The following is a 12,655-nucleotide window of genomic DNA, read 5'->3' as shown; positions in this document are numbered from 1 at the left end:
TTGGCAATCAGTCAGTGTTTTGATATTTTGTTGGTATTTCCTTACTTCACCGAGGCGGCTGACTCCCCTTGGCTGAGGACAGCTGCAAATCCATCATGTAGCGCGACATTTGGCTATCACCTGGGGAGGCTTCCAGCCTGAACAAATTGTGCCCCACTGGGAGCTCCTGCGGGTGTGGTTGATGCCGGAGCCACCAGCTAGACCGGGAGGAGAGGCTCTGCCGCACCTCCCCTCCCTTGCTTGCTCTGCAGTTGCTATAGCAGCAGCCGCAGCAGCATCCTCGCACTCAACTTGCACCCATCATTTAAAGAGCAAATTAAGGTGCTTGTTTTTTTTTTTTTTAAAAAGTGGGTGGTGGGAGGGGGGAGAAAGGTAGTTCAATTTACTGCTGCAAGAGAAGCATTTACTCTGACAAAGTCACTTTGCAAAAGCTAGAGCTGCAATTATATCCCTCCCTCCATCCTCCTCTTCTCCCCCCCCCCGACCTCCTCTTTCAAAGCCTGAGTGTGAAGCAGCAGCATAAGCAGCTTCTCTGTGTGTCTGTCTCTCTGAGGAGTGGGAACTGGTGGTGGTCACACAAGAAACCATACTACAGACCTGAGCCAGGGGCTCCAGCAAACCTCAGAGATTGCTGCATTCTGCTAAGTCCTCTGTGTCTGTTGGGCACTGCTCACTTGCTCACAGTTCTGGCTGTGTCTCTCATCCTCTTCCACTCACTCACACATTTTCTTCCTCCCTCAGCCTTTGAAAGAAAAACTCCAACATGCCAATTGCCCACTTACTGGAGCTATGGAAAAAGATAGAGGTGGAACCCATGGACACGGAGGTGAGCCTCAAACCAACCCTTAATGATTTCCACAGGCATCGCAAGTCCATTGCAAATGGACCAGTTTGAAGAGGTCATTTATATAAAATGCGTATTTATTTCTTTATATGGGTGCTTTGGGGAGTTCTCTCTCAGCATGGGACCCAACTGCTCTGTTTAGCAAAACTTTAGGATGTCTTTCTTTTTAGTGACTTGTATTGTGTTGTAAGGCAAACCCACTTGTTGATGGTGATGGAAGATGTATTCCCTGGGTAGGGGAGGGAGTAGCTTAATTAATTTAACAATGGGTTAAGTATTAGTGGAATGAGATAAGTCTAATGTTGTATTAATCCCTCTTTTGGAATGATTCTTAAAAAGGGAGATGACCAGGAAACTTGTCATGCCTGAGCTCAAAGGCTGCTGATTTCTGAAGTGATGGGAAAAACTTCAAACTGCCTAGTGACCGTGTTGGATGCTTGCTTAGGCACCTACTTTGAGCAAAACAAAGTACTGATCAATACAGGTTGCTTTACAGAGGTGCTCTTTTAGTGAAGGGGATCTCTTGAAGATATTCTGGGGCACTCCCAAGACTGGAGACTGCCTGATGTACAGTTTCACTATATAGTTTACATATAGATTGAATTTCATTGACTTTTTAAAAAGTGTAAATAGGTGGAATTAGTCTAAAATGTTTGACTAGAATAATGTTGCTTCTCAAATGTAATTAGCTACATTGATTGATTGAATTTGTGTTCTCTTGTTTCCTAGCTAAACCGTTCCTCTTACTGCTAGATGTAGTCTTGCTAAATAAACGTGTCTCCCTTGTATTCCAATATCTACTAATTTTCTTCCACTACAAAATGCTTAAAGGAAGGGGCAGAGATGTTTTTTGTATTTCTTTTTCCCTGCACTTGATTCTGAGCTACCTTACATTGGTTTTACATCAGTGCAATTTAATTGACTTCAGTGGAGTTACCTACAATGGTACAAAATCAGGAGTAAGATCAGAATATACCCACTGCCTTTATCACCTCTAAAAATCATTTTTCATACACAGGACCATGCTGTAAGTACCTGCCAGAGAAGGTAATTGGTAACCCATTATAAAACTCTCTAAGAACTATATAATATCATTAGAGCATCTTGACTGCATGAGCCCTTTATGTCTGCAATATGTGTAGTTTTAGATTTTTCTCTTATACTTGGGCCAGGTCTACAGTAAAAAGAGAGTCAACCCAGCTACGTTGCTGAAGGGTGTGGGGAAAAATAGCTATGCTGACCTAATCCCCAGTGCAGACAGTACTAGGTCGACTGAAGAACCCCTGCTGTCGTTGCAGTGAGAGACTACACTGAAGTATTGCAGTGGTGCTGCTGCAGCTGTACTGGCTTAAGTGTAGACATAGCCTTAGTCTCTGCCCTGAAGAGCTTAAAACCCTCTTTGTGCTGGACTTTCTGTAGCACGGAATACAATGGGGAGCTGGCCCAGGACTGGGGCTCTGGGGTTCTACCGCAGTATAAATGATTGTGTTGGAAATGAACACAAGCCACAAAAACTAACGACCATACCACTAGTTACATTACTAAATGAGAGCAAGACTTTTTTTTTAATGTAGACTTATGTTTAAATTTTAAAACCATGTGGCTTTTTCTAACCATAATCTTAGTTAAGTAACAGATTTCTTAACTGTAACTTAAATGACAAGATTGCAAGAAACCAAGTCCTGTTTCTCAAACTGAGACGCTGAATTTGCAAAGATTTCAGATATGACTTGAAGTGAAATACGTGAAAGATAAGGGAAAAGCATTAAAAATAGAATTACAGTAAATAACTTGGTGTGGAAAAGACCCTACATGAGGAATGTATTTGCCTGGGGCTGGGGGAAGATGATCAAATGCTGTCTTGAGCCATAGACTTCATCTCCTTTCTTGTGGCAGGTCACTTTCTCTCAGTTGATTTGTGGGAGAATCCCTTGTGTAGTCCAGAATAGCCCTGAAAAATTGCTGTTTTAGGAAAATCTAAGTGTGCTATCAAAAATGGCACCTCTGGGTATAACATTCTTGCCCCCTTTGGCCCACACAGTTGGCCAACATTTGGGGCCTTTCTGGGCCGTTTCAGTTAGGCGAAATTGGGGATAGAGGTTGGGTGTTCCTTTGGTAGAATGCTGTTTATTTACAAACAATGCGCACACAGGCCTGTCTACTCTGAACACAGTAAACACAAATAACAGCAGGCAGTTGCCTTGCTCAGAAATCCAAGTCTGCCTTTCCAGTGAGTACTGGGTCCAAAAGAGTCAATCTCTCTCTCTCTGCTTTCTCCAAGGACCGTGCTTGCCACTGTTTCTCTCGCTTTCTGCCTTTCTCACACAGCTGCAGCCAATCAGCCCCAACAAAACCCTTCAGCCCACACGGAGTTAGCTTTGCCACGCAACCCTGTGCGTCTGGTGGTAGCCTCAGCTGTCGCTACGCTAAAGAGCATTTAATTGTTCCTTCCATTTAGCTTCCCAGGGTATGTCTACACAGCAAAGACAAACCCACGGCTGGCCTATGCCAACTGACTCTGCTTCAGGCTGCAGGGCTGTCTCATTGATGAGTAGACTTTCTGGCTTGGGCAGGAGCCTGAGCTCTGGGACCTTTCCACCTCACAGAGTCCTTCAGCCCAAGCCTAGATGTCTACACTGCAGCGAAACCGCCCTGTGCACCTGAGTCGGCTGGCATGGGCCAGCCATGGTTGTCTAGTTACTGTGTAGACAGACCCAAAGAAGCATGCTGAGCACACCCATCAGCTTTAACCAGATCTGTGGTTGTCTTTCCATCAAAGACCTGCTCTGATGGTCACTAACAATTCTTCTAGCACAGCAACTTCTTCTAAAATGTACTCAGACCTGTATTTTGTACTAAGGTGCCATGGTGCTAGGGCACTTACAAACATAGGATAGAGCTGGGCAAAATTTTGGACTCTTTTTTTTTTTTTCCAGCCAAAAATAAAAATAAAAATGCAGGTTTGGGACAACCAGAACATTTGGTGAATATGTGTTCGTTTCACTGAACTGTTTAAGTCAAAACAGGAGACATTTTTGGAAATGTCCTAACAAACAATTGGACACTATCAAAACAAAACACTTCAGCTTTTTGGACTAGATTCACAACGGTATTTAGACACCATTCACAAACCAGGTAGTTGTGATGGTTTCCCCCCTTACACTCAACAGCCTGTTGGGCAGGGCCCCCTCTTGAGGTGTGGGGGACATAGGTTCAAACCCCCCACTCTGGAGCAGAGACTTGAACCCAGGTCTCCCCACTCCCAGGAGCATGCCCTCACCATGAGGCACTCTGGAGTGGGCGGTGTCTCGGTCTCTCCTGTTGGAGCTTTTCCACATTTTTATAAAATATTTGAGTAGTCCTTGGGGCTGGGAGATGGAGAGTGACTCCATAGCCCACTGATTAGGGCACTCACCTGGGAGGTGGAACCCCTGGGTTCCTGTCCATGATCCAGCGTGGAGACTTCCGCCTGGCCTGGCCCAACCCAAATGAGTATCCTAACAACTGGGCTATTGAGCGTAAGGAGATCTCCTTCTCTATTCTTGTGAAACTAGCCCTTATTTTCCTTTTCCTTTTTCTTAAAATACACACAACAATCTCATTCCAACTTTTCAATTTGACAATTTCCGTTCTGGTTCAACCCAAACCAAAAAACTGTTAGGTGTCCCACGAGCTCCCCTCCGGAACTGCCAGCAAAGCAAAGTATTCTCTGTTGTGAAGTACTGAAGTGCTAAAATGCACATCCATTACATACATGCACTACTAGTTGTCAGTCCCTGCCACTGGGTTGATGATGGGGACTATGTTTTTGTGCGTGTGATGAACCAAAAATAAGAAGACTATATACTTTGTTCCTTATTTAAATTAGGACCCTAGATCAGTATTGTTGAACTTAATTTCCAGCTTAAAAAAAATAAGTTTGGTAATGGGTTACAGACTTGTTTGTTCTTTATATGAAGGTTTTGTTTTATGAATAGTTTTAACAAGGGTTAAAATTGTTAGTATCCAAAAGGTCTCTGTCTTGATCCATAATCATGGCTTATGTCTAATTCCTTCCACTGATTTTTGTTTATAACCATCTATAACACATTCTACTCATGTCTGTAACATCCTTATAACCTATATAATTTATTAACCCTTTATAAACTATTTAGAAAAAACACTTTATATTAAAGTGTGACTGTTTAATTCTAGCCCGGGTGAGTTTGATAGCTGTTGAGCAGCCTTTATGATTGATTTTCAATGGAAACTAGAAGCCTAAATACCTTTTGTGAATCTGAGCTGTTCCCTCTCCAGTGGACAAGTGTCCACATTACAACAGCCGCCACAATGATTTGAATGCAAAGAACATTCCTCTTTTACAAATTATTAAATTTAACTTTTATCTTGGCTACACTTTAAAGTCTGCTGTTTGAAAACTTATGATTAGAATACTTTTAAGGAATTGGAATGGTGTTCAAATCCACGCAGGGTAAAATGTCATTTTGGGGGCTAGTCTGACATTTCTCCCCCACAAGATTTTCACGTTTTGTAAATATGCCATCTGCCAGGGAGGGAGACAAATGTCTTATTTCTTTTATATGTGCAAACCTTCCCTCTTATGCCAAAAAACCTTTAAAAATGCATTTACCAGTATCTGAGTGTGACTCAGTGCAAACATTTAAATACAGCACTTACGTTAAATCAATTTTATATCAGCGGGGGGTTCACTAAGGACATGTACTGCATTGTGTAAAGTGAGTAAACAAGGAAGGGTTAAGGGCTGAATCCTACTTTCTTTATCCATTGACTTTCAAGGGAACTACTTCTGTGAGTAAAGTAAATGGGATTTGGCCCTAAACCTTTTAAAGATGTTGAAATGAGAACATGTTTTTAGTGTATCTGATCTTGCAGTCTGCTCAGGCAAAACTCCATTGATTTCAATTAGGTTTTTTTTTTTAAAAAACTTGAACGACTTCCCTTGGGGATATTCTTCTGAGTAAGGACTTGGAGGATCAAGCCCTCAGTTACCCTGTCTGCTTTAAAAGCCAGGTTTTTTTCCAGTGGCCTCAGAACCCAACAGCTCCATCCCACATCGGTACCAAATAAGTGGCAGTACTGAACTCTTCTGAAAACTGTGGCCCTATGTGTTTATATGTTCTCTTTTACTCCCTTGTGAAAGTTTGCTACCTTTCCAGATCTCCAGAACGGTCTGTTCATGAATAATCTTGCTTCATTTTTATTCAATCTTGACAAGTTAGTTGCACGAGTCTGTTTTTGATTATTCACCCATAATCTTGTATAATCGACATTGCACCCTTAGTTCTGTCCGTTATAGTCTTTTTCCATATGTTCCCCAAACTTGATGCAACCTATATTCACTCCTTACTTAGTTCAATAACAGGTAAGTAAAATACACACTATTTAATGTATATACACAATAGATTCAGTGTAGTTTTGTCATAGCATTACTGTATCTTTTAAAGAAAAAAAATAGATAACTGGATTCTAAAAAGTTAAGTCTTTTAGTTATGGAGTGGGTGGGGGGAAGGTTAATTTAACCATTGTAGATCTGGAGCAACTCCCTTGACATAATTTGATTCAGATTTACACCAGTGTGACAGAATAGTCTGGCTCAGAATTGTGTTTTTCTGAGGCTTTTCATAATCCATCTTCACGAGACTTTTCTTCTTTTGATTACCAGCCTGCAGTGGAAGATGCCATCTTGGATGAAGAATTTACAAGTGAGGTAATTCTGTGCATGTTATAATTTCCTGGATATTTTCATGCTTGTCAATTTTCTACCTTCATGAAAAAAATTCTAGTATTTCCCACCACCTCCAGGAAATACTGTGAGAATTGACTTTCACTCAAATGCTACTTTGAAAACTGAAAATATACTATTTGGGTTGGATGTTGAGGATCTTTCCTAGCAGTGAGGCTATTAAACTGTGAGGTAGCCTTTTAAGAAAAGCTATGGATGCCACATTGCTTGTCATTTTTAAAACTGGCCTGGAGAAAACAATGGTGACTATAAAGCAGGGAACTATTCTGCCGTGGCCAGGGAATGGTCGAATTGCTCTAATAGTACTTTTCTTTCCGTAAGTCCTGACATGTCAAGAATTTTTGCAAAACTATCAGTGGCCATTCTGTCCTAAGCATGAAGATTCTATTATTTTAAGAGTGAGACAGCAAAACTGTGTTGTGAAAGAGGCAGTCTTGTAGCTTAAAATGAAGGAAGAAAGATATGAGATGTTGGATGGAAGGAATAGGGGAGAAACTCAACAAAAAAGAGAAAAATGGGAGACTGGATTATGAGGGGTGTGTGTGTGTATGTATATGTATGTGTGTGTGTGTGTAAATTAAAAATAACACAATACACACACAAAGACCGAGGGAGACCTGTGTATTGACTAGTAGAGAAGAAAAGAACTGGATTCAAAGTTAAGAAGTATGAAAGAATAAAAGATGAGGGTAGCTATGGCATACTGTCTCTTTACATTTTTATACAAGAGAGCATGTAATAGTGATCTGTTACTCTTAGGGGCCATTAAGCAATACATTTGCACAAGTTACAGTGAACTGGACTCAACTGATGAATTGATACTAAATGCTACCAAGCTTGTGGGTTTACTTCATTCGTCCATTAGACTGACTCTTCATCCCAAATAGACTGTATGCTCATTAGCTTAACAGTGAAGATAAATAAACACTGCTACGGTCTTGTCTACACTACAAAAATACTGGCTTCTGATAGTGGTTTGACCTGTAAGTGTAGACAAGGACAAACCGTATTCAGTGCCATGTCAGAAACTGGGATTAAAACCTGCTCAGCTGGGCTCCCCATATCATCCTCATGAGCCTCAGGCTCATTGAAACCCCTACCCCTGAAAACCAGAAGGCTCCTTAGAAGTCACCCCACAAGACTTAGTAGACTTGTTAGGCCCCAATGAGACTTCTATATGATGGGGGCTAGAGAAGCTGCCATAGCCTCTCAATTCTTGCATGGGGGTAGGAGCTTGGAAGAGCATCAAAAACTCTTCCAAAGCCAGGGGAGTCCTGCAAGCTCCTGAGGCTTGGGGGTGGAGTGGGGCCAATGAACCTCATAAGACTTGTGGCTTGGAAACCCCTTAAGAGACAACTGAGGCTGATGTGGTGGTAAACTATGAATCTGCAGGGACCCACAAGATTTTGGATAGTGGGGAAGGGAAGTTGCCAAACTTCATAAGTAGAGCATGTAGAAAATATTTTAAGAAGGTATATCTGTTTTACATGGTCATTTTGTGAACACAGACTTTCAGGGGAAAATGGCTGGTTTTCCAAGTCTTCTAACTTTTTTTGCCAGTTTTTTTTATGATACTTTTTAATCACAAGGGTTACTACAGCTCTTGGCTTTCAGTTAACAAAATTTTGATTTTTTAAAAAAAAAAATATAGTGAACCTTGTGGAAACAACTTCAACATTTAAATTTTTTTCACAACTCTTTTTAAATTTCAACCCTCTCCGCTTTCTGGGTACTGATGCACTTATGCAGATGGAGCCCCCTCCTGTAGACATGAGGAGGTGCATGAGGATTGGGCTCCTCTCTTAAGTGCAGTAGAACCTAAGAGTTACAAACGCCTCAGAAATGGAGGTTGTTCGTAACACTGAACAAAACATTATGGTGGTTCTTTCAAAAGTTTACAGCTGAACAATGACTTAATACAGCTTTGAAGCTTTACTATGCAGAAGAAAAATACTATGTCTTCTTTTTCTCCCAGAGCAGATTTAACCCTCTTGCACCCCTGGATAGCAATGCAAAGTACAGAGGGAAACTGAGGCATATATAGGCGGCATAAAACTGTTACAGAAAATTCTCACATCACAGTTGCATTATATGGAGTTCTCACTGTTTCTTGGCACCTTGGTCTTGGGTTTTCTCTCCTTTTTATGTGCTTTTGCCTTCTATCTATAAGTATCCACAAAGTGCTTACATGGTGGTATCATATCGTACTGTTTTCTGTACTTTCCCCAGCAAGTGGGATGCAAAGTGAGTAACCCAGAACAGGGTGTGGCTATGCCTGTCTAAACAGCCTGCCTCAGTGGTTTTTATAAAGGGTGCGCAAAGAATAAGGAGGCTAAGAAGGCAGAGTTAGAGGTGAAACATCAATTACACCGTGTAGGAGAGGGTCCTCTCTCCTCACCTAAAGTTTTCTCAAACACTCCTTTATTGCAGGGGCCCACAAACAAATTGTATGTCTTTCCCATTCATATCCTGCTGGTCACCATGAGATTTGAGCTCTGACTGCAAACTATCCAAGCCAGAGTCTGTACAGCACCAAGAACCCTTCCAGGTTTAACTTAGGCAAGTCTACCTATAAAACCACTACAGTGGGACAGCTGTGCTGCTGTAGCGCTTCAGTGTAGACGCTCCCCGTGCTGACGGGAGGGGTTCTCCTGTCAGTGTAGGTAATCCATCTCCGAAGAAGAGGTAGTTAGGTTGATGGAAGAATGCTTCCATTGACTTAGTGTTGTCTACATTGGAAGTTAGGTCTGCATAGCTATATCTTTGGGAGAGGGGGAGATGGATTTTTCACATCCCTGAGAAGTATAACTATGCCAGTGTAGGTTCCCTAATAAATAGTACAGAGAAGGACCAGTTTCTTGAATGTTAGGTTCCCATCACCATGGATATATGGACTACTGGCTGAGTGACTAATAAGTCTGCCTAACATCCTGTAGCAATCTTCTAGCTGATGGAAGTGCTGCACCCAAATCCAAAGCCAGTTTTATCAGGAAACCCTTCATCTATATTTTAAAGGGTGGCCTGAAGGCACTTAATGCAGACAATAGATTGCATTCACTGCAGGGATGTGTTTAAACAAAATGCTTTGGGCTATATTAGCATCCTTCCCCACTGCTATGCACAGTCCACATAAATCAGATAAAATAGAAAAAACAATAAAAAAATTACATTGCCTATTATCTGAGTTAGTGCTGTCTGATTTTGCTGTCACTGGGACAAGTTCCTTGAATGTCCCAGAGGGCAAAAATGACTAAGAGAACATTAATAGACAATGATTTTCCCAGGACCAGCCAGCAGCAGGAAATATTGGTGTTACCCATGCTGCTTCTGAGACTAATTGAACACAGATGGCTGGGGTGTTTTGATTGTAGAAGTAGGACTGCTCTCCAGGCAAATTTATTTATCTGTAGAAGAGCATTTCCCTCTGTCTGAAAGTTCTAAAAGTGTTAATGAAACTGATGATTTAGTGACTTAGAAATAGATGTTTTGGCCAATGGAAGGCCTCACAACTCAGTTGTTAAAGATCCCATGGTGGTGTTAAGGAAGGGTGTTAATCCTAGACTGTGTTCTGACCAAATTCCTATCTGTCTAGGCTCTCCTTGTAGTTTCAGTTGGGGGGCTGTATTCTTTATTTCACTTCCTAAGCTATTGAGAAGTTATGCTGTGTACACTGTAAAACAGTAGGTGCGTTCCTCAGAAATAGCTTCATTTTAGGTGGATTCAGCATTTTTTTTTTTTTTACACTTTCTACGCTTCTGTTCCTTCATACCTTTTCCAGGAGTGTTGCCAGTCTTAACTTCAGTATTTTCAGATCTGCTACTGGAAACCTGCTGTTGAAGTTCAATGTATTATCAACAAAAATGATTTCTCTGTCAAAGCTGCCACCTAGCCAGAAATAGAATTAGATAAAACCTCTCAATTTGTTTAATGAAAAACTCATGGCACAACTGAAAAATTTAGGATTTCAGAGCCACCCCTCACCCCCTGTTCTGAAATTTTCAAATATTGCTGTTGCTTTGAAAAATGTATTTCCTCCAACAGTAAAATCAGTAGCTAGATGAAAGTTGAGGAAGAAATGGAATTCTTGTGGTAATGTTTGGAGAGAGCACAGAGTGGCATATAAGCCAGGCTCTTTGGTGTCTAGTAGTCCAACAGGCAGGAGAGAGGACACCAGCAGTACCCTCTGAAGCTACTGTAACATACACACAATTGTCAAGGGAAGGCAAAACAGGTGCCCTAAATACACTTATCCATAGTTATTCCACATCTATTTTTATATAAATGCAGAAGATGAAGAAGACTAGACTGAGTACCAATATTAAAGGATAAACACAGCACTCGCATAGGAGTAAAAACGTAAGACTTCTTGCTCTTGTATTCCTGTCATCATGCTGACAATGTGTTCAAAGCACGTCTGTGCTTATGTAACACTAAAGTCAGTTGACAACAACACAAACTTTCCATAACACTGTGGTGGTATTCAACTGCCAGCTATAGAAAACCTGGAAAACACATTTCCAGCCTATTTGTAAATAATATAATGTCACTGAACTTACCTCTACAGCAATTTCAATGTAGCTTCAAAAAAAGAACAGGAGTACTTGTGGCACCTTAGAGACTAACAAATTTATTAGAGCAAAAGCTTTCATGGGCTACAGCTCACTTCATCGGATGCATAGAATGGAACATATAATAAGAAGACATATATAATAATATACACATACATACAGAGAAGGTGGAAGTTGCCATACAAACTGTAAGAGGCTAATTAATTAAGATGAGCTATTATCTGCAGGAGAAAAAAACTTTTGTAGTGATAATGAAGATGGCCCATTTAGGAAGTTGACAAGAAGGTGTGAGGATACTTAACATAGGGAAATAGATTCAATATGTGTAATGACCCAGTCACTCCCAGTCTCTATTCAAACCCAAGTTAATGGTATCTAGTTTGCATATTAATTCAAGCTCAGCAGTTTCTCATTGGAGTCTGTTTTTGAAGCTTTTCTGTTGCAAAATTTGCCACCCTTAAATCTTTTACTGAGTGGCCAGTGAGGTTAAAGTGTTCTCCTTCGGTTTTTGAATGTTATGATTCCTTATGTCAGATTTGTGTCCATTTATTCTTTTACATAGAGACTGTCCGGTTTGGCCAACGTACATGGCAGCGGGGCATTGCTGGCACATGATGGCATATATCACATTGGTAGATGTGCAGGTGAACGAGCCCCTGATGGAGTGGCTAATGTGATTAGGTCCTATGATGGTGTCACTTGAATAAATATGTGGACAGAGTTGGCAGCAGGCTTTGTTGCAAGGATAGGTTCCTGGGTTAGTGTTTCTGTTGTGTGGTGTGTGCTTGCTGGAGAGCATTTGCTTCAGGTTGGGGGGCTGTCTGTAATCGAGGACTGGTCTGTCTCCCAAGATCTGTGAGAGTGAGGGATCATTTTTCAGGATAGGTTGTAAATCTTTGATGATGCGCTGGAGAGGTTTTAGTTGAGGGCTGAAGGTGACAGCTAGTGGCGTTCTGTTATTTTCTTTGTTGGGCCTGTCCTGTATTAGGTGACTTCTGGGTACTCTTCTGGCTCTGTCAATCTGTTTTTTCACTTCAGTAGGTGGGTATTGTAGTTTTAAGAATGCTTGATAGAGATCTTGTCGGTGTTTGTCTTTGTCTGAGGGATTGGAGCAAATGCAGTTGTATCTTCGAGCTTGGCTGTAGACAATGGATCATGTGATGTGTCCTGGATGGAAGCTGGAGGCATGTAGATAAGTATAGCAGTCAGTAGGTTTCCGGTATAGGGTGCTGTTTATGTGACCATCGCTTATTAGCACAGTAGTGTCCAGGAAATGGACAGCTTGTGTGGATTGGTCTAGGCTGAGATTGATGGTGGGATGGAAATTGTTGAAATCATGGTGGAATTCCTCAAGGGCTAAGGAAGCGTTGTTCTAAGTCAGCCATAAAAATGCTGGCATACTGTGGGGCCATGCAGGTACCCATAGCAGTGCTGCTGACCTGAAGGTATACATTGTCCCCAAATGTGAAATAGTTGTGG

General features: G+C 41.4%; 1 protein-coding gene across 2 annotated transcripts in view; it reads left to right on the top strand.

The window, feature by feature from the left end:
- The first annotated feature begins 265 nt into the window (after positions 1-265).
- The window catches only part of RPS6KA2 (ribosomal protein S6 kinase A2), a 476,226-nt gene continuing 463,836 nt past the window's right edge, over positions 266-12,655 (top strand). Inside the window, exons 1-3 of one of the 2 annotated variants that reach the window (XM_073337900.1) lie at positions 266-321; positions 742-826; positions 6,528-6,572. In XM_073337900.1, the coding sequence (XP_073194001.1) occupies positions 764-826; positions 6,528-6,572 (108 nt within the window). In that variant the 5' untranslated portion in view covers positions 266-321; positions 742-763. Of the gene's footprint in view, positions 322-578; positions 827-6,527; positions 6,573-12,655 lie in introns of those variants that run through there. The other variant, XM_073337901.2, reaches the window with a different exon arrangement.

The sequence above is a fragment of the Lepidochelys kempii genome, chromosome 3 (assembly GCF_965140285.1).
Source record: "Lepidochelys kempii isolate rLepKem1 chromosome 3, rLepKem1.hap1, whole genome shotgun sequence".
Classification (NCBI taxonomy): domain Eukaryota; kingdom Metazoa; phylum Chordata; order Testudines; family Cheloniidae; genus Lepidochelys; species Lepidochelys kempii.
This window is presented reverse-complemented; position numbering and strand designations above follow the sequence as displayed.